The sequence below is a fragment of the Mirounga angustirostris genome, unplaced genomic scaffold, assembly GCF_029215605.1.
Source record: "Mirounga angustirostris isolate CCGP_5_RB_7025 unplaced genomic scaffold, mMirAng1.0.hap1 SCAF_3, whole genome shotgun sequence".
NCBI classification, from domain to species: domain Eukaryota; kingdom Metazoa; phylum Chordata; class Mammalia; order Carnivora; family Phocidae; genus Mirounga; species Mirounga angustirostris.
The window spans coordinates 78224331-78251437 of NW_026991711.1; the positions used below are offsets into that span (position 1 = coordinate 78224331).

At 37.1% G+C, this 27107-nt stretch overlaps 1 protein-coding gene across 2 annotated transcripts in view; it reads left to right on the forward strand.

The window, feature by feature from the left end:
- MICU2 (mitochondrial calcium uptake 2) overlaps positions 1-26755 on the forward strand; it is a 174572-nt gene extending 147817 nt beyond the window's left edge. For both annotated transcript variants that reach the window (XM_064586298.1, XM_045869182.3), the window contains 5 exons: positions 8391-8488; positions 18596-18767; positions 23891-23999; positions 24476-24633; positions 26118-26755. In XM_064586298.1, coding sequence (XP_064442368.1) covers positions 8391-8488; positions 18596-18767; positions 23891-23999; positions 24476-24633; positions 26118-26222 — 642 coding nt within the window. In that variant the 3' untranslated portion in view covers positions 26223-26755. The remainder of the gene's footprint in view (positions 1-8390; positions 8489-18595; positions 18768-23890; positions 24000-24475; positions 24634-26117) is intronic.
- The last annotated feature ends 352 nt before the right edge of the window (positions 26756-27107 follow it).

The window sequence follows — 27107 nt, forward strand, 5'->3', positions numbered from 1 at the left end:
TCCCCCAGCTTATGCTCTCTCTCTTGCTCACTCTGTCTCCCAAGTAAATAAAATCTTAAAAAAAAAAAAAAAAAAACAGAATTACAATATGATCCAACAATTCCACTACTGGGTATCTATCCAAAGAAAACAGAAACACTAATTCAGAAAGGTGTATGTACCCCTTTTTTCATTGCAGCACTATTTACAAAGCCAGAGTATGAAAACAAGTGTTCATCAATAGATAAGTGGATAAAAAGATGTGGTTTATATACCCAATACGACCCAGCCATAAGAAAATCTTGACATTTGCAACAACATTAGATGGACCTTGAGGGTATTATTCTAAGTAGTATAAGTCGGAGCAAGACAAATACCACAGGATTTCACTTATATGTGGAATCTAAAAAAAACAAACAAAAAACCAAGATTCATAGATACAGAGAACAGATTGGTGGTTACCAGACGGGAGGTGTGTTTGGAGGAAACAGAATGGGATCACAAAGTACATGCTTTTAGTTACAAAAGGAAACCCTCAACTAAACAGAAGGGCAACTTACTGAATTGGAGAAGGTAAATCATTGGGCTGTAATGTACAGCATTAGGAATATAGTCAGTAATACTGTATTACCTTTGGGGCGCCTGGGTGGCTCAGTTGGTTAAGCGACTGCCTTCGGCTCAGGTCATGATCCTGGAGTCCCAGGATCGAGTCCCGCATCGGGCTCCCTGCTTGGCAGGGAGTCTGCTTCTCCCTCGGACCCTCCCCCCTCTCCTGCTCGCTCTCTCTCTTTCTCTCTCTCAAATAAATAAATAAAATCTTTAAAAAAAAAAATATTGTATTACCTTTGTAGAGTAGAAGATGGTGACTACACTTACTGTGGTGATCATTTTGCAATGTATACAAATGTCAGTTCAGTATGTTCTATACCTGAAACTAATGTAGTATTGTATGTCAGTTATACCTGATTTGAAAAAAAAAATGTGGGTAAATGTTTTTATATTATTGAGGTAAGCAGTGTAGTTCTGTTCCAAAAGCCATAAAAGAAAATTGTAGTAAACTTGACTACTGTTACTCTTTTTTTAAATGACTAACATCTCAATAGAAGAATAGTCAAAGTTCATGAAGGGGCAGTTAGCAGAAGAAATACAAATGACCAATAAATATGAATAATCAATGGGGCACCTGGGTGGCTCAGTCGTTAAGTGTCTGCCTTCAGCTCAGGTCATGATCCCAGGGTCCTGAGATCGGGCCCCATATCGAGCTCCCTACTCAGTGGGGAACCTGCCTCTCCCACTCCCTCTGCTTGTGTTCCTGCTCTCGCTATCTCTCTCTCTGTCAAATAAATAAATAAAATCTCTTTAAAAAAATATGAATAATGAAGGAAATGCAAGTTGAAATAATAGTGATTTGTTTTGTTTTATTTCTTACCAGACTGGCAAAGATAAAAAAAATTTGATAATCTTTAGTGTTCTCCAAGGTGTGAGGGAATGGGCATTCTTCTCCACTGTTAGTTGGTAATGTAAATTGCCAAGATGTCTAACAAAGTTTAAATGCAAATGTAATTTGGCAATGGGTTATCCTCTATAATGACCAGTGTACAAAGATAAGTATATAACAGTATATCTCAAGCATTGTTTATAGTAAAAAAAAAATTTGGAAACAATCTAAATATCTAACAGCACATTCATTATATTATGCAGGCAACCTTGGCTAGCTCACATGTCATATGTAGGATTTCCCTAATAGGCATGGGAAAATTCAGAGCTTTTTGCTCTTTTCTGTGACAAACACAAAAATGAGAGGAAAAGGAATACATGTTAATAAAGAAGAAATAAGGTAACCTTGCTTGCTACCCTGAAAAAATGTTTGTGTGTATACATACTTGCACAATGGCACATACAGTGCAATAGCTAGTATAAATTATGACAGACCTATATTGGTTATGACAAGTGCTCCCCTTTAAAAAGAAGAAAAAACTGTTTTCAAAACATGTATATAATTTCCTTTGCATAAGTCTCTTCAATATATGGTGCTGGGACAACTGGATATCCACATGTAAAAAAATGAAGTTGGACTTCTACCTTATATCATATACAAAAATTAACTGAAATCAATCATACTTAAATGTAAAAGCTAAGACTGTAACACTCTTAGAAGCACTTCATGAAAGGGGAAATGCTTCATAACATTGGATTTGGCAGTGATTTCTTACAACACCAAAAGCATAAGCAATTGATGAAAAATTAGATGTGTTGGACTTCATTACAGTTAAAAACTTTTGTGCATCAAAGGACCCTATCAAAAAGTGAAAAGAGCCTACAGAGTGGTAGAAGATATTTGCAAATCATATACCTAATAAGGGTCTATCTAGTATCAGGATATCTAAAGAACTCCTACAACTCAACAACAAAAGGATAACCCATTGCCAACAAATTGGACAACCTGGAAGAAATGGTTAAAATCCTAGAAACATATAAATTACCAAAGCTGAAACAGGAAGAAATAGAAAATGAACAGACCAATAACCAGCAAAGAAATTGAATCAGTAATCAACAAACAAAAGTCTAGGACCAGATGGTTTCACAGGCGAATTCTACCAAACATTTAAAGAAGAGTTAATACCTATTCTTCTCAAACTATTCCAAAAAATAGAAAAGGAAGGAAAACTTCCAGGTTTATACTATGAGTCCAGCATTACCCAGATGCCAAAACCAGATAGACACCACTAAAAAAGAACTACAGGCCAATATCCCTGATGAACATAAATGCAGAAATTCTCAGTAAAATACTAGCATACCAAATCCAGCAATACATTAAAAAAATCATTCCCCACAATCAAGTGAGATTTATTCCTGGGTTACAAGGGTGGTTCAATATTTGCAAATCAGTCGTGATATATCACATTAATAAATGAAAGGATAATAACCATATGATCATTTCAGTAGATTCTGCAGAAAAAGCATTTGACAAAGCACAACATCCATTCATGATAAAAACCCTCAACAAAGTAGATTTAGAGGGAACATACCTCAACATAATAAATGCCATATATGAAAAAATAAACAGCTAATATCATCCTAAATGGGGAGAAACTGGGAGCTTTTCCTCTACAGATGGGAACAAGATAGGGATGTCTACTCTCACCACTGTTATTTAATGTAGCACTAGAACTCCTTGCCATAGCAATCAGACAAAAAGAAATAAAAGGCATCCAAATCATCAAGGAAGAAGTTAAACTTTCACTCTCTGCAGATGACATGATACACTATATAGAAAACCCAAAAACTCCATCAAAAATTGCTAGAACTGGTAAATGAATTCAGTCAAGTCAGAGGATACAAAATCAGTCTACAGAAATCTGTTGCGTTTCTATATACCAATAATGAAGCAGCAGAATGAGAAACTAAGGAATCAATCCCATTTACACATGCACCAAAAACAATAAAATATCTAGGAATAAACCTAACCAAAAAGGTGAAAGACCTGTACTCTGAAAACTATAAAACACTGATGAAAGAAATTGAAGATGACACAAAGAAATGGAAAGACAGATGGCTCAGTCGTTAAGCATCTGCCTTTGGCTCAGGTCATGGTCCCAGGGTCCTGGGATTGAGTCCCACATCGGGCTCCCTGCTCGGCGGGAAGCCTGCTTCTCCCTCTCCCACTCCCTCTGCTTATGTTCCCTCTCTAGCTGTGTCTGTCTCTATCAAATAAATAAATAAAATCTTTTTTAAAAAAAAGAAAAGAAATGGAAAGACATTACATGCTCATGGATTGGAAAAACAAATATTGCTAAAATGTCTATACTACCCAAAGCAATCTACACATTTAATGCAATCCCTATCGAAAACTCAACAGCATTTTTCACAGAACTAGAACAAGCCATCCTAAAATTTGTATGGAACCATAAAAGACCCGGAATAGCCAAAACAACCTTGAAAAAGAAAAAAAAACGGAGGCATCAGAATCCCAGACTTCAAGTTACGTTACAAAGCTGTAGTGATCAAAACAGTGTGGTACTGGCACACATGGTTAAGTGGAACAGAGTGGAAAACCCACGAATGAACCCACAACTATAGGGTCAATTAATCTTTGACAAAGCAGGAAAAACTATCCGGTGGGCAAAAGACACTCTCTTCAACAAATGGCTTTGGGAAAACTGGATGGCAACATGCAAAAGAATGGAACTGAACCACTTTCTTACATCATACACAAAAATAAATTCAAAATGGATTAAAGACCTAAATGTGAGATTTGAAACCATAAAAATCCTAGGAGAGGACACAGGCAGCAACTTCTTTCTAGCTATGTCTCCTGAGGCAAGGGAAGTAAAAGCAAAGATAATAAACTATTGAAACTACATCAGAATAAAAACCTTATGCAGTGCCTGGGTGGCTCAGTTGGTTAATAATGCAACTGCTTTTGGCTCAGGTCATGATCCTGGAGTCTCAGGATTGAGTCCCACATCGGGCTTCCTGCTCAGCGGGGAGTCTGCTTCTCCCTCTGATCCTCCCCCCTCTCATGCTCTCTCTCTCTCTCTCATTCAGTCTCTCTCTCAAATAAATAAAATCTTTTAAAAAATAATAATAAAAATAAAAACCTTTTGGGGCACCTGGGTGGCTCAGTTGTTAAGCATCTGCCTTCGGCTCATGTCATGATCCCAGGGTCCTGGGATCAAGCCCCACATTGGGCTCCCTGCTCTGCGGGAAGCCTGCTTCTCCCTCCCCCACTCCCCCTGCTTGTGTTCCCTCTCTTGCTGTCTCTCAATGTCAAATAAATAAAATCTTTAAAAAATAATAAAAATAAAAACCTTCTGCACAGTGATGGAAACCTAAAAGGCAACCTACAGAATGGGAGAAGATATTTGCAAATGACCTAACCAATAAAGGGTTAGTAGCCAAAATACATAAAGAACTCCTACAACTCCAAAGAACTCCTACAACACCAAAGAAACAAATACTCCAATTTAAAACTGGGCAGAAGGGGCGCCGGGGTGGCTCAGATGGTTAAGCGTCTGCCTTCGGCTCAGGTCATGATCCCAGGGTCCTGGGATCGAGCCCCTCATCAGGTTCCCTGCTCAGCGGGGAAGCCTGCTTTTCCCTCTCCCTCTCCCACTCTCCCTGCTTGTGTTCCCTCTCTCACTGTGTCTCTCTCTGTCAAATAAATAAAATCTTTTTAAAAAATTAATAAATAAAAATAAAAAAATAAAAATGGGCAGAAGACATGAATTGACATTTCTCCAAAGATACACAGATGGTCAACAGACACATGAAAAGATACTCATCATCACTTATCATCAGAGAAATGCAAGTCAAAACTACAATGAGATATATCACCTCACACCTTTCAGGATGGCTAAAGTGAACAACACAAGATTTGGAGAAAGGGGAACCATCTTGCACTGTTGGTGGGAATGCAAACTGGTGTAGCCACTCTGGAAAACGTTATGGACGTTCCGCAAAAAATTAGAAATAGGACTACCCGATGATCCAGCAATCACACTACTAGGTATTTACCAAAAAAATACAAAAATACTAACTCAGAGGAATACATGCACCTCTATGTTTATAGCAGCATTATCTACAATAAACAAATTATGGAAAGAGCCCAAGTGTCCATCGACTGATGAATGGATAAAGAAAATGTGGTGTGTAAATATAGTGGAATATTACTCAGCCATAAAAGAATGAAATCTTGTTTAAAATGACATGGATGGAGCTAAAGAGTATTATGCCACTCAACATTAAGTCAGAGAAAGACAAATACTATATGATTTGGCTCACATGTGGAATGTAAGAAGCAAACAAAATGTAACAAATGAACATAGGGAAGAAAAAGGAGAGGGGGGCAAGCCATAAAACAGACTCTTAGCTATCGAGAACAAACTGGTAGTTAGCAGAAGGGTGGTGCATGGGGGGGATGGGTGAAATAGGTGATGGGGATTAAGGAGGGCACTTGTTGTGATGACCACCAGCTAATATATGGAAGTGTTGAGTCACTATATTGTACCCCTGAAGCTTATATTACACTATATGTTTAACTAACTGGAACTTAAAGACTTAAAGAAAAGAAGACAACCCAGTTAAAAACTGGGCAAAGGACTTGAATAGACATTTTCCCAAAGGGTATAACTAAATAGCCAACAACCACATGAAAAGATGCTCAACATCATTAATCATAGGACAGTGCAAATTAAAATCAGAGTGAGATATCACAACAGACTCATCAAATGACTTAAAGTAATTGACAATACCAAATGACTGCAAGATGCAGAGAAACTGGATCACTCATCCACTACTAGTGGGAATGTAAAATGATACTGCCACTGTGATAAAACAGTAACTGCACTCCTGGGCATCCATCCTAGAGAAATGAAAAACTGTTCATACTAAAACCTGTCCACAAATGTTTTTAGCAGCTTTATTTGTAATAGCCAAAAACTGGAAACAACCCAGATATCCTTCAACAGGTGAATGGTTAAACTGGTAATCTGTACAATGAAATAGTACTCTGCAATAAAAAGGAACAAACTGTTGATACAGCAACAGCCTGAGTGAATATCCAGAGAATTGTGCTGAACCAAAAATGCCAATACCAAAAATTATATACTATATGGTTCTATTTATATAACATTTTGAAATAAAATTATACAAAAAGAAAGTCGATTAGCGGTTGCCAGAGGTCAAAGAGTGGGTGGCCGAGAGAGAAATCAATGTGGCTATAAGAGCAAATAAAGGATTGTCATAGTGAAGGAAATGTTCTCTGTGTTGACTGTGTTAAATTATATTGTTTTGCAAGGTGTCACCAGTCACCATTGGAGGAAACTGAGTAATGGGTACAAGAGATCTTTCTGTATTGTTTTGTACAGTTGTATGTGAATCTACAATTGTCTCAAAATAGAAAAAATTTTTAATATAAATGAAGGGCTTACGGGGACATACATTGTTCCTTGCATTATGTGTTCTAGACTGGGTGTTTTGTGTCTTTTGCTGATTTGTTCCGTTTCTGGTGCCTTTGCTTAGTTGTCATGCTGTTTCTTTTGCTCATGCTCATGCTCTGTCCAGATTTTCTCATTGCTGTGGTAGAGCACAAAGGAAATTCTCCTTGATACTCTTCCCACCTTATCTGGAACTAATTTATCTTGTCCTTAAGAGCTGCAGGCACTGCATTTTGGTCCACTGCTCTGTAGACCGAAGGGGTGGAAGAAGGGGGCGGGGAGACTTCTCTGGAGTAAATGCAGCCCTTCCTCAAGAACCAATATTCTGTTCATCCTTCTGATCTCGTTAAGTGTCCTAGACACAGCCCACTCCTCCCCTCCAAGGTACATCCCACTCTATGGGCTTAGGGTTAGTCCCTCAATTTAACATAGTGCCCTGAAAGATTCTGCACCCTGGAAGCCCTCCTGCCCTGTGCTTAAGTCTCAGCGAGCTCTATAGGAGCTTCTGTTGGAGTTGTCCTTGACTTGCTATCACTAAACTGAAGTTTTTAATGAAGTTCTAATCTAATAGTCTCACTCCCACGGCTATTTCTGAGAAGTAGGGTTAGGGGTAGTATTAGCAGACATGGGGGACCATCCAACACTTGAATCTAGTGTTTCTTTTTCCAACTGCTCCTTTTCAAAATATTTGGTTTAAATTTGTAACCCCTTTTATTGTTTAGTTGTGGCTGAAAATCTTTTAGCAGTTCTGTTTTGTCATTATTTTTGTTTATGTTATTAGAGATTTGAAGGAGAAATAATCTGTGAATCTGCTTTACGCAGTACTTTAATGGAATTCTCACTTATTTTATAATTATGAAAAGCAGGTGTTTTTCAAGGATTTCTAATATTCAGCAAAAACTCAAAGGCCTTCTGGCTTTAATTCTCTCAGTCCTCCTTCATTAAAAAAGGCCTCGAGGGGCACCTGGGTGGCTCAGTCAGTTAAGCATCTGCCTTCGGCCCAGGTCATGATCCCAGGGTCCTGGGATCGAGTCCCACATTGGGCTCCCTGCTCAGCGGGTGGAGGGTGGGGGGGGAGGAGTTCTGCTTCTCCCTATCCCTCTGCCTGCCGCTCCCCGTGCTTGTGCCCTCTCTCTGTCAAATAAATAAATAAACTCAAAAAATAATGCCTTGAGATCACATTTTGAAATAGTATTTATTTCACTATTCTAAGCTCTCTTTTTGGATTGATCTAGGATTTTGTTTACTGCTGAAGTCCATCTTGAGTATTTTAGCCCTTATTAGTTTTTCTCTTGCTTGAGCAGAGACAGTTATAGAATAGTATTATGCAAAGTAACAGATAGGATTCTTCCACCTTTGTTGTTGTTGTTACAAGAATCTTTATGGATATTATCCTAAAGAATTCCAGGCTACAGGGTCCATTTTTGTGCTTGGTTATAATTACTTGAAATTATTGTATCTTTTTTTTTATAGGAATCAACAGTGAAAGAACCTGAAATTACCACAACCCTTCAGATACACTTCTTTGGAAAAAGAGGAGAAAGAAAACTTCATTATCAGGAATTTCGAAGGTAAATGCAAATATTTATATTCATTTAAGAAAATTTATAGGTAAAAGTTTATAAAACAACTGAATATACTCATTTCCCAGAACTGCAGACAATAAAACTAAATGTATGGATCTATATAGTATTTATCTCTGAGAACAAAACCCATTTAAAAAAAAACTGAAGTTACTATGCTCAAAAATATCTAACCTATTATGAAAAGTAATACGTTTTATAGAATACAATTTTATTTTATTTAGTTATTTTTTAGTCAGGGCTGTCACAGGTGTATAGGGGTTTTTGGTAGCACAGATCATATAATGTACTAGTTTGGAGTTTGGGAATAGTTGATCAGGGAAGACTTTCTGAAGGAAATGGCACCTGAGCTGAATCTTGACGGATGAGCAGAAATTACCCAAGCAGAAATGGTGTGGACAGGAAAACATTTGAGGAAAAGAGAACAGCATGAGAAAAGACGTAGAGGCATGAAAATGTATGGTTCGTGAAGGGAATTACAAGCAGCTGACTGTAGGGTAGTAGACGTAAGGTGGCGTGATAAAAGGTGAGAACAGAGGCTGGAGAAGTGTGTACCTGCCTTCAGAAACTTTTGTACTCCGAAAGATCAAGCTTGAATTAACAGTGGGAGGCCCTGAAGAATGATGCATGAGGGACACCTGGTCAGCTGTGCGTGTCATTTTGGCAGCAGAATAAAGGATAGATTTTATGAGAGAGAAGACCATTCAGATATTCCAAATAAGAAATGATGAGAACCTTGAACTGGTGTAGTGGCAATAAGGATTTTGAAATAGAGTTTTCAAGGCCTATTTAGGCGAGTAAATTGTAGGGCTTAATGATTTAGGAATGAGGTGGAATGCATGAAGACCCAAGTTTCGGGGCACCTGGGTGGCTCGGTTGGGCATTTGCCTTCGGCTCAGGTCATGGTCCCAGGGTCCTGAGATCGAGCCCCACATTGGGCTCCCTGTTCAGCAGGAAGCCTGCTTCTCCCTCTCCTCCCAGCTCATCTCACTCGTGCTCTCTGTCACTATCTTTTTCTCTCTCAAATAAATTTAAAAAAAAAAATCTTAAAAAAAAAAAAGACCCAAGTTTCTGAATTATGTCAAATCACAGTGTACCCCATAGCTAAACTCCAGTAAGTCATTTTAACCTCTCTAGAACAGTTTTTCTCCACAAAATTTTTTTAAATGTCTCTTCTTATATACTTGAAAAATATTAGTATCTTAACATTTCTTAAAATTTCAAAATAAATATCATGATTTAAAACCAAACAAAGCCATTATCATCAACTGCACTTGTTCACACTAATACACCACTCCCTCCTCATTTTAAGATTCCCTAACCTGGTTAAATTTTTTTTTTTTTAAGCAATTCTCCAATTTTATTGGATACTTTGAAGGAAACTTTCTTTTTTTTTTTAATTTTATTATGTCCCTGGTTAATTTTTAAAGTTGTGGTAACTTTAATTTTCTTTAAAGGGATAATTTTATTTAAAATTCTTTACTTTAAAAAAATTTTTTACTAGCATTTCTGTAAATAATTAACTCAGTGAAATTTGTCATGCCATCATGCAGTTAAAAAAAAGATCCAATTAACAACAAATGCTTTAAATGCAGTTTTTTGGGGTGCCTGGGTGGCTCAGTTGTTTCAAGTGTCTGCCTTCGGCTCAGGTCATGATCCCCTTCGGCTCAGGTCATGATCCCTGGGATCAAATCCCGCATCGGACTCCTTGCTCAGAAGGGAGCCTGCTTCTCCCTCTGCCTGCCCCTCCCCCTGCCTATATTCTCTCTCTCTCTCTCTTGCTCTCACTTGCTCTCTGGCAAATTAATAAATAAAATCTTTAAATGAATGGATGGATGGATGGATGAATGCAGTTTTTCAAGAACTTGTCTCTTGGACAGAGCAAAGTTCTCCTAAAGTTAGAATTAGTATTGTACTAGCTAGAATTGATAATTATAAAATGTCTTTAAAATTTTGCATGAGTCATAAAGTAACAGAAAATAGCCTCTGTGTATATATAATGTTTCTAAAAACTTTTCACCAACATACTGACCAAATTAATAATTAAAATTCCATGAAAATTTTTGTGGCCTGTGTTATTTGGAGTTTTGAGTCTGGTTTCTATGGGAGTGTAATGTATCCTCCTCCTTATAAAAGAGATGTTTGTCCTTGGTCTCAGCCACCTTTTTACAGTTTCTCTGATAAGGGATAATTTGGGCTTATTAGTTTCAAGGAAAGGCAAGGAAGGTGACACAAAATTACAGCTTTTGTGGTAGCTACTTACAATATTTGCCTATAGATATTAGCTTCTCATTTAGAGAAACAGTACTGATTTTCAAAAACACGTATTTGTGATTTATACAGACCTGGATTCAAATGCAGAACTTCACCATTTATTAAGTGGACTTTGATGAACAAGCAGTTTAATCTGAGTCTCCAGTCCAGGCCATTTCTTCATCTCTGAAATGACAATGCTGATATCTACTTAATAAGTTTATATAAATATGTTAATTTATTATGTGATTGTATATAATTACAATGAATGTATTGATTCATGCATAATTTTTAATATGTTGATTTATATATAATTTCTTATTCTAAACAGGAGTCCAGCTGTAAATTGGCACTTGCAATAGAATATAAGTAGGTGGCTTATGAGAAGATGAGAAAGATGAAGAAAAGAAAAACAATGGTAGTGTCATAAAATGGAGTCAGTAATTAGGCTAGTACACAAAGTGCAAATCATGAGATTCTATGCACTTGATGAGAGTAAGCCACAAATTTGACTCTGGGCTTTCTGACAGACAGTATGAAGAGGGGATACATGATCAGTTACACAGTTCACTGCATCCCTAAGCACTGATTCTACGTAAGGGGGGAGGGGGCATTTATTCCTCATAGGGCCAGAAAGAAAGTTTCCCATGGGTCCTATAAAAAAGGACACTGTGTAATATAAAGACTTACATTCTTAACAGTTATAGTAAGACCAGCAACAAATTTCAAATTTCACAGGCTGTTTTTTTATAGCATCTATCAGCAGAGAACAACCAAAATCATAATTTTAAGCATGGAGGCATACTTCACTTCAGCTTCTAAAATTCAGCTTTTTCTTTAAAACCACTTTACACTTTAATAGGCAAGTACAAGTACTAATAATTAAATACCAAAAATTTAGAAATTGGTAGCAATATAAAAGGGAAAAAGCACTGGACTTGGGATACAAATAGGTGTAAATCCTAGTTATGCTATTTAGCATTTATTTAGCTGTATGGTCTTGGGCAAATCATGTACGTTTTTTTTGTTCTTTGTAAAAATTAATTTTCTCTAAGATTTTATTTATTTGACAGGAAGAGAGAACACAAGCAAGGGGAGCAGGAGAGGGAGAAGCAGGCTCCCTGCTGCAGGGAGCCCAGGGTGGTTCGATCTCAGGACCCTGGGATCATGACCTGAGCCCAAGGCAGCCACTTAACCAATTGAGCCACCCAGGTGCCCTGTAAAAATTTATAAAATGATACTTGTCCTGCCCATTTTAGAGAGTTGTAAGTAAATATAAAAGTAAATTTAAAAATTAGAAATCATAACAATTTTTAATCTAATAAAGGAAAAGAACAGATCTCTAATTCATCCAAATTTCTCCCTTCTTAATCTTTATTCTGTTCTTTCTGCTCTTATTTATGTTAATATCCTATCCCCCACATGAAAAGTCTGAGGTTGATCTGAGAATTAAATGAGGTAACATATTAAAGTACACACAATGTAACACATAGTAGGCACTCAGAATATGTGCCAAACTCTTATCAACTTAAATTATTTTTAGAGTTTCTAGCAGCTTTGTTTCCCAGCTCCTAGGGCTCTCTCCTTAGGGAATTCTTTTTCTCTGGCTTTTTTCTCTGTTTGCATTTCCCCAGCTCTCTTGGTCAAGATACTTCTTCAGCTTAGAATTTCCTCAGTCTCTTGCCAAAGGCTCCTTAATCCAACTTCTAAAGAAAAAAAATCAAAACTAAAATAAAATTATAGCATATTCATCTTTTTTCCCCCAAGGACTGACTGCTTTAAAATTCAGAGAGAAGGATTTTTTAAGTGAGAAGAGAAAACTAGACACCACTTGTATTTTTCATCACAGATGGCAAAGTTGTTTCCACTTTTATTATCAATTTTTGTATTTGAAAATTCAGTAGGAATTGTGAAGTTGTAATCAGTTTTATGAAGGATCCCTAGCCTTATAAAATTTTCTGGAAATATGCTAGTAATGTAATTAAACTTACCAACAAATACAAAGTTACAAAGCAATTATTAATATAGATATGATGTGTCAAATAAGAAAAGGGAAAGGCAAGGCTGTAAAAAAAAAAAAGGCATTTATTTGGGATCTTGGGAATCGCAGCTCAGAAGACAGAAATTAAGGCAGCAACCCAGATTGTGCTTCAAAGAGACAAAGGAGCTTGGGATTTTTAAAGGCAAAGGAGGAATTTTCGGCACATAAGTTGTTTTTTTTATGATTGGTGCTGGCAGGGTTACAGTAACACTGTTCCATACATGATTGGTTGCTAAGATTACTGCTAGGCAGAAAGTCCTTTTAAGTCCATTCTTACATGCAGCAGATGTTCATCCTGGATGTTTGCAGTTTGGCAACAATCCAAGTTTAGCATTTTTCTGAGGACTGAGACAGGAAATATGCATAGGCCCTGCTTCTTCAGCATCCTCCCAACTCCATTTTAAGTGACTCTTTTAGCAATGCTTATTCCATTCTATTGTTCTTTTATCAATAGGAAGAGGTATTGATGTCATATTTAATCAATCAATATTCCAGATTTTGTTTCATGCATTATTTAAATTCTTAAATTATAAATTTAAATTCTTCACACAAAGGAACTTAGAAGTTTCTGGAACAAAAACATCCCTTAGCAACTGTAGACTTTACACTAAGGAAAAAGCAGTTATTTAAAAATCTGTTTTATAGTCCAATAAAACATAATTTTGTTTAAATCTCTGGGTCAAATTTTACTTTACAAAATACTGATGTTTTTATCTAACTCTTTGGCCCAGAATTCTGATTACGGACTGACAATATACAGAATATCCTGTACTAGATAGGTCCATTGTATGGGACTGTCAGTACACAGTGAATTTAAGTTAGAAAAAAATTCTCAGAAATATTTTAAGTCTATTGTCATTCCACAGAATAATTTAACTGACATAATGTAGATAGACTACTGCTCTGTTCAGATAGTTCGTGTTTTTAATTTCTCAGGAAAAGAACCCATATCTGCATAATATTGGCAGGAATTATCAAGCCAGTGTTAATGTGAACCCAATGAGTACTAAATAGATAAAATAATATGTCTGAACGCGGGAGAAGACATGGCAGATTCAGAAATTAGAAGTTCATTATGACTTAACCAGAAATGTGAGAGATGAAGGTGGGAAGGTCAACACGGGCACAGTTGTGAAGGCTTTTGTGCCATGCCAAGAACAACAGAGAGCTGTGAAGGCCTTGAATCAGGGAGGTAAGGTGAACATCAGATCCAGCAGATTGGCTAAGGAAACTAGACAAAAGGCAAGGAGATCTGTTAGAGACTATTGCATTAATAGAGAAGAAAGGATAATAATTAGACCAAGGTGGTGGCAGTGGGAACAGAAAGGAAGTGGAGAAATCCAAGGGATTGGTTAGGAGAAGGGACTTAATAGTATTGGTGACTGGTTGAAGAGTAAATAAGGTGAAATCTAAGCTACGGCCTGGTTTCTGAGTGGAGCCAATGAAATGTGTGATACCTATTCACTGAGCTAGAGAACACAAGTAAGAACAAGTTTAGGAAAGAAAATGATGAATGTAGGGTAGATGTGATCAGTGGGAGCAAAAGGCAAATTGCAGTGGGTTGAGGAGTGAGTGAGGGTGAATAGAGAAAGAAATACAGGTAATTCTTTGAAGGAGATTGACTATAGCAAAGGAAGAGAGGGGGCAGTAGCAGAAAGGGAATGTAAGAAAGGTTTCTCCACGGGCGCCTGGGTGGCTCAGTTGGTTAAGCGACTGCCTTCGGCTCAGGTCATGATCCTGGAGTCCTGGGATCGAGTCCCATATCGGGCTCCTTGCTCAGCAGGGGGTCTGCTTCTCCCTCTGACCCTCCCCCCTCTCATGTGCTCTCTCTTTCTCATTCTCTCTCTCTCAAATAAATAAATAAAATCTTTTAAAAAAAAAAAAAAGAAAGAAAGGTTTCCCCACATATTTAAATGATGATATGAAGAGGGAAAGACAATGCAGGAGTGAATGGGAGTCCAGAGGAGCAAGCCTCCTGAGAAGGAAGAACTAGGGGAATATAGGTGGAATGCAGAGCACAGGTAGCCATCAACAGGAAAAGGGACTCCTCCTTTTCACTAGGTCAGAAAAGAGATTGGCAGTGGTGAGAATGGGGATGTGTGCTGTTACATTCCTAGAGTGATAGAAAATGAATTTCCTAGGTAGTGACCTCTAGTTTCTCTGAGAAGTTGGGGCAAGTCATCTGCTGAGCACAAATAGAAAGCCAGTGGGATAGATTTGTAGAGAAAGTAAACAAATTGAAATAGCCACTGTGGGAAATAGAGAGCTCTCTGGCCTAGCAGCAGGGTGTTGGCAGGGTTGAGGACCCAGTTACAGGTGTAGACCATTAATTTCTGCTGGTGTATGATTTTCTTCAGGCTGCCCTTGAAGGCCTTCAACAGCCACAGGGAGCTGAGGGTAAGAGAGCGGCTGAAGCAGTTTAGTAGCTAATTCTTGATACTAAGTCTGGGCTTGAGTAAGGATGGAAAGGGAGGGTGGTTACCTGCATCCTCAGTGCCATCACTACGTGCCTGACATTTGAGTATTTCACATACATTATTTCACCTATCCCTAGAAAGTCAGATAGGAGTCTTCCCTTTTTACAGCTGGAATTTGATGAGATTAATAAGGGACTTGGTCCAGGGTTAAAGATCTTAGAAATTCAGACCCAGGTTTCTCTTAAAAGGTTTAAATGGTCACAAAGTTTCTGAAAGGGGGCGCCTGGGTGGCTCAGTCGTTAAGCGTCTGCCTTCGGCTCAGGTCATGATCCGGGGTCCTGGGATCGAGCCCCACATCGGGCTCCCTGCTCCGCGGGAAGCCTGCTTCTCCCTCTCCCACTCCCGCTGCTTGTGTTCCCTCTCTCGCTGTATCTCTCACTGTCAAATAAATAAAATCTTTAAAAAAAAAAAAAAAAGTTTCTGAAAGAATTAGTCCCACAGTTCCGTGGTAGGTGGTTAGGTACAGTGAATGGGCTTTCAAGGACCTAGCACTAGACCAGGTGACCAGAGGGATAGAAGACGCATTAAGTAGATACTACCACATGTCAAGAGAAACTTATCAGTTAATGAGAGAGTGTGTGGATAAATTTGTGATTTGTTTGGGTTATTGTTTTTTGGGTTGGCTTGGTTTTTTACTTTTCACTACTTTTACAAGTAGTGAAAAGACTGAAATACCTCTTAGCCATTTATATTTTTTTAAGATTTTTTTTATTTATTTATTTATTTATTTGACAGAACACGAGAAGGGGGGGCAGTAGGCAGAGGGAGAGGGAGAAGCAGGCAAGCAGGCTCCCCGCCAAGCAGGGAGCCCCATGCGGGGCCCGATCCCAGGACCCTGGGATCACGACCTGAACCGAAGGCAGACGCTTAACAACTGAGCCAGGGAGGCGTCCCGCTCTTAGCCATTTAAATAAAAACTAAAGTATAACTTAAGCTCTGTCTGCTGGAATTTCAGTGTTTATTTATTGTTATGAAATCAACAGGTAATTTAATTGTGAAAAATCCATTCTGTATCAGCATATATATAGCTCAGGGGAAAAAAAGATGATGCTCAGCCTACTCAGACAGCTGTTGATGGCCCTACCGACTCTGCATCACCACCTCTGTTTTTCCAGTCTCTTTTTTCCTTTTTTTTCTATTTTCTTTAGGGCCTTTTCTTCTACATTTCTTTTCCCACTGTTTTTGTTTCCCCCATTGGCTTTCAGAGCCATATGTTTTGGGAGCTTTTCTCTGCAGTGTAGGTGCTAAAGGTTGGGGTGCCTGATGTAGAGTAGGACCATTACTCCTCAGGGATAGGCTGCTTATTTGTGAGATCCATCCTGATTGGTTGTCCTGGGGTGGGGTTTTTACGGAGACCACAATATGGACCTTTTATCAGCTCTTCAGCTAGTTTTCAGGTCTTTTTCACAGGGAATTGATCCGTATGTAACTGTAGGTTTTGTGTGCATGTGCCATATTCCTGATGTACTTTAATTCAGAAATGCCAATTAGTTGAGGATGTTCTAAATTCATGAGGAGTTTTTTTATAAATTCAAAGACGTCTATAAGCAGTGGTGTGCTAATACATATGTTTAACAATCTGCTCTCAGGAAGAACAGCCTGTTTTGTAGCATTTGCCAGTGAGTAATGTATATATTCTACCAAGCCAGTTTCAAGCTGTCATACATGAAATAGAGGTGGGAAAACATGCGCAATGGATTCCCAGAGCTGGTAGGAGCCAGCTCCAGCACCCTGTGACCTAAAAAATTAAAAAAAAAAAAAAAAGATAAGGAAAATCAGATTTTTTTCCCATTGTTCCCAACTAATCCACTAATTTATAATCTATTTAATTTGTTCAGAATGTATCTGGTGACTCTACTTACTCTAAATTCAATTCATATATTTATGTCCAGTAATCATGTTCCAAGATTTTCAAGTCATAACAAGATCTATAATTTTAGAGTTAGGAAAGATGGTTTTCCTAAAATATACTTATGTTCTTCAGAAGTAGTATAGTTAGTAAGATGAAAGTAGCTTAAACCAGACAATGTATAGTTTAACAGCAGTTAAATTTATAATATTTTAACCTCAGGGCCTGAAGAAAAAGAAGAAGAAAAGGAGCGAGTTAGTAATGTGTTTATACCACATTCTCTACTTTCCTAAATTCACTGTACACTCATTTGCAAGTAAAGCATTTTTTTTTAGCAATCCTAGTTAAGTTGAATTTTCTCATAGTACACGGTATAATAAAACTCAGTAAAACAAAGGACAAGGCATATCAGTAAAAGGTTTCATCGATCTCTCAGCCCAAACTGGAAATGCTTCATATTTTAGACAAACCTCTGCCTTGACCCAGAAAGACACATGGCTTTGATAAATCTGTATATCCTCGTACATTCAGAAAATGTTGTAGGTAACAAACTCTTACCTATCACACAGATAGAAGCCTAAAATCAAAACTGCCCCTTCATGCTTTTAAGGTTTATGGGCTAAATGTAGAGCCGAAAGCGAGTAGTTTTTGAACACTGGCAGTTTTTCTCCCACTGAACTGCAGTAGATTTTTCACCCACGTATAATTCCATTAAATTGTGACATGACAGATTTTTAACATGTAGAAAGGTGAATAAAACTGTCTGCAACATGTTAAAACACATGGAGATAATACTTTTCACATGATTTAGGATATAAATAAATCAAGTGCAGCATTTCTGAGTTCTTGTTCAAAGAAGTTTTTTTTAATCTGATATCCTTTTAACCTGTACTTTTCTCAGGGAGCTGTTGGTGACCGTTTGATCAGACTGCTGTGTTTTTATTTTTAAAAGAATGTTGAGTCATTTATTCATATGTTCTTGTCCAAATGATTATAAATACTTTTAGGTAAATCTAAGATTTTGATACAAAGCCATTGACTACATTAATCAACTTTGGTATCTGAAAAATATTAAGAACCATTAATTATGATTAACATTCTAAAAACAGTAGCCCAACTGAATGTTAAGTTTCTCTGATTATGGATAATTTTTCTATGTTGGAAAAAAATTGTTATAGATACATCAGAGCAACATTTTACATAGTTTTGTAAATCTTTGTCAGAATGTATGTTGCCAAGTATAATTTGCACAAATTGAGTATAGGGAGTGACAGAGTGACAGTATTGGACTTAATCAGCTTCTCTGCATCCTCCACTCCCCCACTCCTTGCACAGCACTAATACTTTGTTTGACTCAACATTTCAAGAGGCCAGCCACTCAGTAGGTTTTGCTGAAGGTGCTTTGCGATCCTATTTACAATACTAAGGTTGAATGCTACTAGTTCCTTACATCAATTTTATATTTTAACATTTAGATTTATGGAGAATTTACAAACAGAGGTCCAAGAAATGGAATTCCTTCAGTTTTCTAAAGGTTTGAGTTTCATGAGAAAAGAAGACTTTGCAGAGTGGCTACTTTTCTTCACTAACACTGAAAATAAAGACATCTATTGGAAAAATGTAAGAGAGAAGTTGTCAGCAGGAGAGGTTGGTATACCTTTTTATTATGCTTCTGGTAAAGATGAAATAATGTTAGAAATATTTACCTAATTAGGGACACCTGGGTGGCTCAGTTGTTAAGCATCTGCTCAGGTTATAATCCCAGGGTCCTGGGATCGAGTCCTGCATCAGGCTCCCTGCTCAGTGGGAAGCCTGCTTCTCCCTCTCCCACTCCCCCTGATTGTGTTCCCTCTCTTGCTGTGTCTCTATCAAATAAATAAATAAAATCTTTTAAAAAATTAAATAAATAAAAAAGAAATATTTACGTAATTAAATAAAGTAACTTAAAAATTAACAAAAACCATGTTACTCTCTATTATTTAAGTATAAAATCAAGGTGAGAAATGTTCTTTACATACTGTTTTCATATGAATGAATTATTGCCTAAGATACAATCAGTATAGCAATATGAGTTTTGCATTTCCAGTAAAATCGGGAATAAGAATGTTCACTGTCACCACTATTACTTACTATTGTTCTGGAAATCTTAGCCAGTGCAAATTAATAGGATTAAAGAATATAAACATTTGAAAGGAGTCACAGTTGTCTTTGTTTGCATAGATGTAATTATATATCTAGAAAACCCAAGAGACTCAAATTGAAAAGCATTTAGAAACAGTAAAAATTCAATAAAGTGCCTGTTACAATGCTAATATATTAGCAATAACTGTCCTGTGTACAAATTGCAAATTAGAAAATGTATTGGGACTAGTGTGTGTATGTATATGAAGAAATGATTGCCAAACTACTAATAATGATTAATACACTGTTGTGAGATTTTTTTGTGACTTTTTACTTTATGTATTGCTTTTACTTCATTGTTCCAATACATGTTTTTGGAGTAGACATGTATTTTTATATAATTTTTTTAAAGCTATTTCTATAGTGAGGAAAAAGATAATAAAATGTAATGAAGATCCCATTTATAATTACAATAGAAACATGTAACAATTAGAAATAAATTTAACGTCAAATATATGAAGAAAACCTTTAAGGTCTTGATAGATATAAAAGTTATCTAATTATATAGTGACATCTCCTATGAATGGGAAATCTTAGTATTATAAATGTAGCAGTTCTCCCTTAGATTCATCTATAAATGTAATGGTTATATTAGAACAGCCTCGGTTGCAGTTACAAATTAACCCTGAAATCCCCATGGCTAACACAAGAAAGATTCCTTTCTCAATCATGGTGTGAAGCTATGCATACAGTTGCTCAGGGACCCAGACTCTCCAAGCTCTGCCATCTTGGAGCTTTACCTCTGGAAAAAACATCATCTGCAGAGGCTGTGTCAGGAAAATAAAGGAGTGAGTACATTCTAGCAATTAAATGTTTTGGCCAAAAACATCACACTTGGTTATTGGCCAGACTAATTACATGACCCCCATGTAACTGCAAAGAGGCAAAAAGGTGTAATCTTTCCTATATGCAGGAATCAAAAGAGAACCAGATATTGGTGAACACGAATGGGTTCCAATAAAAATGCTATTGGATTCTTACAAGTGACCTAGACAAACCATAAAAGTTTATATGAAAAGAATGCTGAGGGGACAAGAGCTATATGGGAAATCTCTGTACCTTCCCCTCAGTTTTGCTGTGAACCTGAAACTGCTTTAAAAAAATTAAGTCTTTAAAAAAAGAATGCCAAGATAAAGTGGCATTAGGTTAATTCACTGGCCATGTGAGAGAGAAAATGAAGGTAAATCTCTGCCTCACTCATTACTCTAAAATTCCAAATGGACCTAAGAATTAAATGTTAAAGGGAAAAATGGGGCACCTGGGTGGCTCAGTCGGTTAGGCATCTGCCTTCGGCTCAGGTCATGAGCTCAGGGTCCTAGGATCGAGCCCCACATCAGGCTCCCTGCTCAACGGGGAGTCTTTTTGTCCTTTTTTCTCTGCCTCTCTTCCCCTGCTCATGCTCTCTCTTTCTCTCTCAAAAATAAATAAATAAAATCTTAGAAAAAAGAGAGAGAAAAGTGAAACTGGGTGTGTTTTTGTTTTTTTAAGATTTTATTTATTCATTTGAGACACAGAGATAGAGAGAGATGAGCAGGGGCAGAGGCAGAGAAGGAGGCTCCCTGCTGAGCCAGGAGCCCAATGTGGGGCTCGATCCCAGGACCCTGGGATCATGACCTGAGCAGAAAGCAGACACTTAACCATCTGAGCCACCCAGGCGCCCCGAAACTGAGTGTATTTAGAAGAAACCTTGGAAACAATCATCTTAGAGTGGGGTATACATATCTTTCTAGGCAAAGCTCAGAAGCTTTCAAGGAAAACTTGATGAAATTGCTACCTAAAAGTTAAAATTCTGTTGCTTCCCCTCATCTCCTCCCAAAATTATAATCAAAGTCAAAAGAAAAAAAATAACGAAATGGGGAGGGGAGGAATATTGGCATCACATGTAGTAGGCCCATTTCTTTAATTTATAATGAGATCTTTAAAATCAAGAATTTGGGGAGCACCTGGGTGGCTCAGTCATTTAAGTGTCTGACTCTTGATTTCAGCTCAGGTCATGATCTCAGGGTCATGAGATAGAGCCCCACATTGGGCTCTGCACTGGGTATGGAGCCTGCTTGGGGTTTTTTCTGTCCCTCTCTCTTTGCCCCTTCCCCCTCAAAAAAATTTTTAAAAATCAAGAACTTTGAAGGGTCTTACATTTTGCCCTATTTAATATATAATGGGATCCTAAAAATCACTGTGTTAATAAACAGTAAAGTATCTGAGGTTTTATCTATTTGGAAGTTAGCCTGTACCATTTCATGGATGCTGACAAAAGACACGTGCTTGGGTCAGAGACAAAAAAACTTTATTATTCATAGCATAGCAACAGTATGAACATCATGTTTGGTCAGTTCCTCCTCACCTCCCAAGTCCTGCGGGGACCATGTTGAGGGGCCCTTGTGGATGCTGCCCATGCACATAGCCGAGAAAGCTCATTTTCAGGAATCTGAATCTTTTATAATGGGCAGTAAGCAAAACTGTCCTCTGCTTCCAAAGGAGACATTGTCAATATTCGAGGCTGTTCACTATACAAACATCCTTGGGAAGATAGTGTGGAATAAAAAGGTGGTTGGAGCCTTTGTTTGAAAGATGTGCAGAAACATGAGAGGCCCATGGACACTTGTTTCCTAGCAATAAGTCACATAACATTAAAAATCTGGGCAAAGGACATAAAAAAGACACAAGAAGAGAAAGCCACAAATGATTAATAAGAACATAAAACTGAAAGTGTTTCACATCAGTCACAATTCAAGACATACAGATTGAAACATTAATGGTGTACCATTTTTCACTTATCAGTAAAAGAAAAATCAGAAAGGTTGCACCCAGTGATGGCTTATGACGCAGAGAAATGGCCATTCTTATTTGTGCTAATAAGATCTATTGTTAAAAGTATAAAGCAAGGGGGGTTGCCTGGGTGGCTTAGTTGGTTAAGCGTCTGACTCTTGATTTCAGTTCAGGTCATGATCTCAGGGTCCTGGGATCAAGCCCTGCTTCAGGCTCTGTACTCAGTGGGGAGTCTGCTTGAGGAGTTTCTCCTTCTCTGTCTCTGCCCCCACTCACACACACACACACTCTCTCTCTCTCTCAAATAAATAAATCTTTAAAAAAAAAAAGTATAAAACAAGGTGTAGAAATGTGTGAAGAGGATGTTCCCACTGTGTAAAACAGGGGTGTGTGTGTGTTCTTTTATATGAGTAGAATATTTCTGGAAGGGTACACAAAGAATTGGTAACAGTGCTTTACCTATGGGGAAGAGAACTGGAGGTTGAAGGAAGAGAGAAGTCTTTATTTTTTATGCATAATATGGTTAGAATTTTTTTTACCATGTGTATATGTTACCTCTTCAAAAACTTAGTTAAAATTTTAAAAGTAAAAATTCCATAAATTCACAAAGGCTAAAAGCAGTAAAACTTGAATAAGACCACACATAAGCAGAGGACATGATCCTGAAGGTCCCTACAAAGAGAAACTTTTTCAGGAAGAGAAGAATTTATTTTCAAATTAAGAATTTTCATACTTGGGACACCTAGGTGGCTCAGTCGGTTAAGCATCTGCCTTCGGCTCAGGTCATGATCCCAGGGTCCTGGGATCAAGTCCCACATCGGGCTCCTTGCTCAGCGGGGAGCCTGCTTCTCCCTCTCTCTCTAACAAATAAATAAATTTTTTAAAAAAAGAATTTTCTTACTTTGTTTACTTTTTCAATGGAAAAACTAGTTTTTCTAACTTATTTTTTGTTTTGTTTTTATGTGTATAGGTTTTAAAGTCAGGTAAACCAAGGTTCAAATCCCCATGTACCATTTAGTAGACCTGAACAAATTACTTAATTCATGAAAGGTTACTTACCTTAGGCTTAGAGAGGCTAAGACCATGCACATAGTAAATGGCAGAACTGAAGTTTCAACATAGGTTCCTCTAACTCCAAAACCCAGTGCTCTTACTCAGTGCTGTGTCCATTGATAAAGCAGAAAAACAAGGAGGCAGACCACTTAACAGGATGTATTAGTTTCCTTAGGCTGCCATAACAAAATACCACAGGCTGGATGGCTTAAACAACAAATTTGTTTTCTCACATCTGGAACCTGGAAGTCTAAGATCAAGGTGCTGGCAAGTTGGTTTTGGTGAAGTCTCTCCTCCCAGTTTGCATACTTCTCACTGTGTCCTCACATGGCCTGTCCTCTGTGCATAACACACAGAGTCAGAGAGCCCTGGTGTCTCTTCGTCATTTTATCAGGATACTAGTCCTATCAGATTAGGGTCCTACCCTTATGACTTCATTTAGCCTTCATTGCCTTCCTAACAGCCCTGTCTCCAAATACAGTCATGTTGGGCGTTAGGGTTTCAACCTATGCATTTTGAGAAGACAGAATCCAGTCTGTACCACAGGGCCACCCCAGGTCTGGCCTACTCCAGGAGACCCCTTTCACCCAGTGAGCAGTCTACACAACCATACACTGTGGCCATGCCCATTCTCTTTAATAAGACTTTCTTAGAAAGCTATAAAAGTTTAGAAGGTTTATGAAAGAAACAGGACTTATGCTTATATTCTAAGATTTTTAATGTATTTACAAAATTGTAATTAAAATTCACTTCTGTTATTTTATTAGAGCATTAGTTTGGATGAGTTCAAGTCATTTTGTCATTTTACGACCCACTTGGAAGACTTTGCTATTGCTATGCAAATGTTCAGTTTAGCTCATCGTCCTGTCAGACTGGGTAAGTTTTATGACTTAATTTTTATCATCTATAAACAGTGTCACTCTATTCTTCAACTAGAACATACTGATCAAGGGGCCAGTTATCAGTAAAACAGTTGATTGGCCTTTTAATTCATTGTGGTTACTCTAGACTTAAAGCATTGACTCTCACATTTAACAATTACTTTATTTGCTTTTACTTTCCTTATTTTTCCCCTAAGAAGGAAAAGAGAATATTTAAATACCTTCTTTAAAATATTGGTTAAATTAAAATAGCCTGCTTCTCTTTCAATTACTTTCATGACATTTCTCAGCCAAATTTATTATTTCGATATGCTCTTAATGAGTATTTTTGGTTTTGTTTTACTTCCCATTAATGAACATTTAGATTTGTTTTTGCTTCTCAAATAATAAAATTTAGATGAATTCCACTTAGACTATTTCACTATTTCACCATCAGCTATGGTTGATGAGTTCTTTTATGTTTTATTTCAGCGGAGTTTAAAAGGGCCGTGAAAGTAGCAACAGGACAGGAGCTCTCAAACAATATTTTGGACACCGTCTTCAAGATCTTTGATGTGGATGGTGATGAATGTCTTAGTCATGGAGAGTTTCTCGGGGTTTTAAAAAACAGGATGCATCGAGGTTTATGGGTAAAGATTTTGAGTTTTTAAATAATTACATGTTTACATGTAATTGAATGAATGATATTTTACACCTAGAATTTGGACAAATCTATAGTCTTAAATGGAGGCTTTATCATTTATAAAGAGATTATAAGCTATGATCACAACACCGAGATACCTCCTACAGATGGAATCCAGTATTTTTCTTTGCCTTTATTTTTTATCTGAATCTATTCAGAAATCATAGCCTAGAATTTTGCCTTGGGCTCTGTAGTTAAGACACACCTAAATTCAAATCCCAACTCTGTCACTTACTAACTTCCTAATCTTGCAAAGCCACTTAATTTTTCAGAGCCTCACATTCCTCATCTGTGTACAATGAGGAAACTAATAGAATCTACTGGAAAAAAAATTTTTAAGAATTAAGTGTAGAATATTTAGTATAGTGTCTGAGACACTTGAAGTAAACGTTAGCCATTATCACTGCATTCAAATTCACATATTGGTCTGTGGGACAAATAAAACTCACAATTTTGTTTAAAGTCTTCAGGTTGAAAACATGGGTGGAAAGAGAACTATGTGATAAGCAGGTAGTTAGGCCATAAGAGAGGAGAGAGAATGAGGGAGAGGATATGGTAGGTTCATAAACAAATCTATTTATTTACAACTCAGAAAAGCATGTTCGTTTTCCTGCTACAAACATTTATGGAAAATGAATAAATATGATTTCTATTAGCAAATATGTTTTACAAGCTTTGTAGTAGTACCCAGTACCTCATAGTTAACAGTCATATCCCTGGAAATTAAACCAGCCTTTGCAGTTAACAGTTTAATATACTAAGGAGCTTCTTTGCCATTTCTCAAGAGACATTAAATAGAAGACCTGTAAATCGATCAGCAACTTTTGCTTCCTTTTGGCAGATTTCCAGCAATGCTGTGCTCCTGTGGTCACCAGGATACAAATATTTTCTAACCTTTACTTTGTTGTTTAACTGAGAAGACCCATACAGAACCTTTTAATTCATAGAGCACTTAGGTGAATTATATTATTTCTTCTTAAGGGTTCTTATCAAATGTATTGTTTTCATTTTTTTAACTTCGGCAAGGTTAAATCAAAGTTTTAGGCTTATAATTTTTATCCCACTTAGCTAAATAAAGTTCACCGTTAAAAGGGAAACATTATAAAATATTATAAAGCATTATGAAATAATCACATTTTAAACCAATATGTGAACAAGATCACCCAAAGTCTTCATTATCTTCTTAGGGAGGAAGCTCTAATCACGTATACTTAGCTTCCATTCCCTAGTTACCCCAAGGATATTCTTACATCACGTTCACTTTTTTGTCTTTTATCCTGTCTTACTTACAATTCTGTTGCAGTTATCTTTTACAACACAATCCATCTCATGTACTTTTTGGAGGTGTGTGGGGAATAATAACAGAGCTCACATGAAATCGTGTTTAATCTTGAAGAGAATGATCTCTTTACTTTTACTTTTGGTTAACAGGTACCACAACAACAAAGTGTACAGGAATACTGGAAATGTGTGAAAAGAGAAAGCATTAAAGGAGTAAAAGAAGTCTGGAAACAAGCTGGAAGAAATCTCTTTTAGAAAAAGATAATCTGAGAATCAATACTGCTCCAAATGTCAGAATTTGGAATTTGTTTAAAATACTAGATTTTTGTCTTCTTGATTTTCTTTGTAATATAAAGATGCCTTGTATTTACCTTCTGAATCAATAATTTCTTAATAAAATTTCATTAAAGAACTTAGTAAAAGTAGATACATTCTGTCAGAGGGCCTAGAATTGAAGTAATGCTTTGTACTTTGATAAGATGGAAAACCTAGTTATTCACTGATTTCTTAGACACAGTAGTACAACGTGCTCTTTGGAAGGGTGTCAGCTAGTACTTACAGAAAAAAGTATTTGATATACAAGGCCAATATCAAGTCCAGGAGTCCTAATGTTCCCAGTAGAGCAAATTAAATTAAAAACTTCTCAGGTTTTCTCATCTGTATCTCATAACTCATAAGCTTCTTGTGTATTTTATTTCAGTTAGCTGTATATTAGTTGTCTTAAAAATAATGTGTAAATTTCAATATCCTATGTAGAAACAGAATAAAGTATTTACACAGATACAAAATTACATTACATGTGTTTTTTAAAGCTTTTTTTATAAATGTAAATTCTCTCGTTAGTATTGACAACTTACTGGTTTATGTTCTTATAAACTAGTGTAATTGGTGGGGTGCCTGGCTGGCTCAGTCCATGGAGTGTGCAACTCTTGATCTTGGGGTTGTGGGTTTGAGCCCCACACTGGGTGTAGAGAGTACTTAAAAATAAAAAAATAAAAAAACTAGTGGGGCACCAGAGTAGCTCAGTTGGTTGAATGTCTGACTCTTGATCTCAGCTCAGGTCTTGATCTCAGGGCCATGAGTTCAAACCCCATGTTGGGATCCACAATGAGCATGGAGCCTACTTTAAAAAAAAAAAAA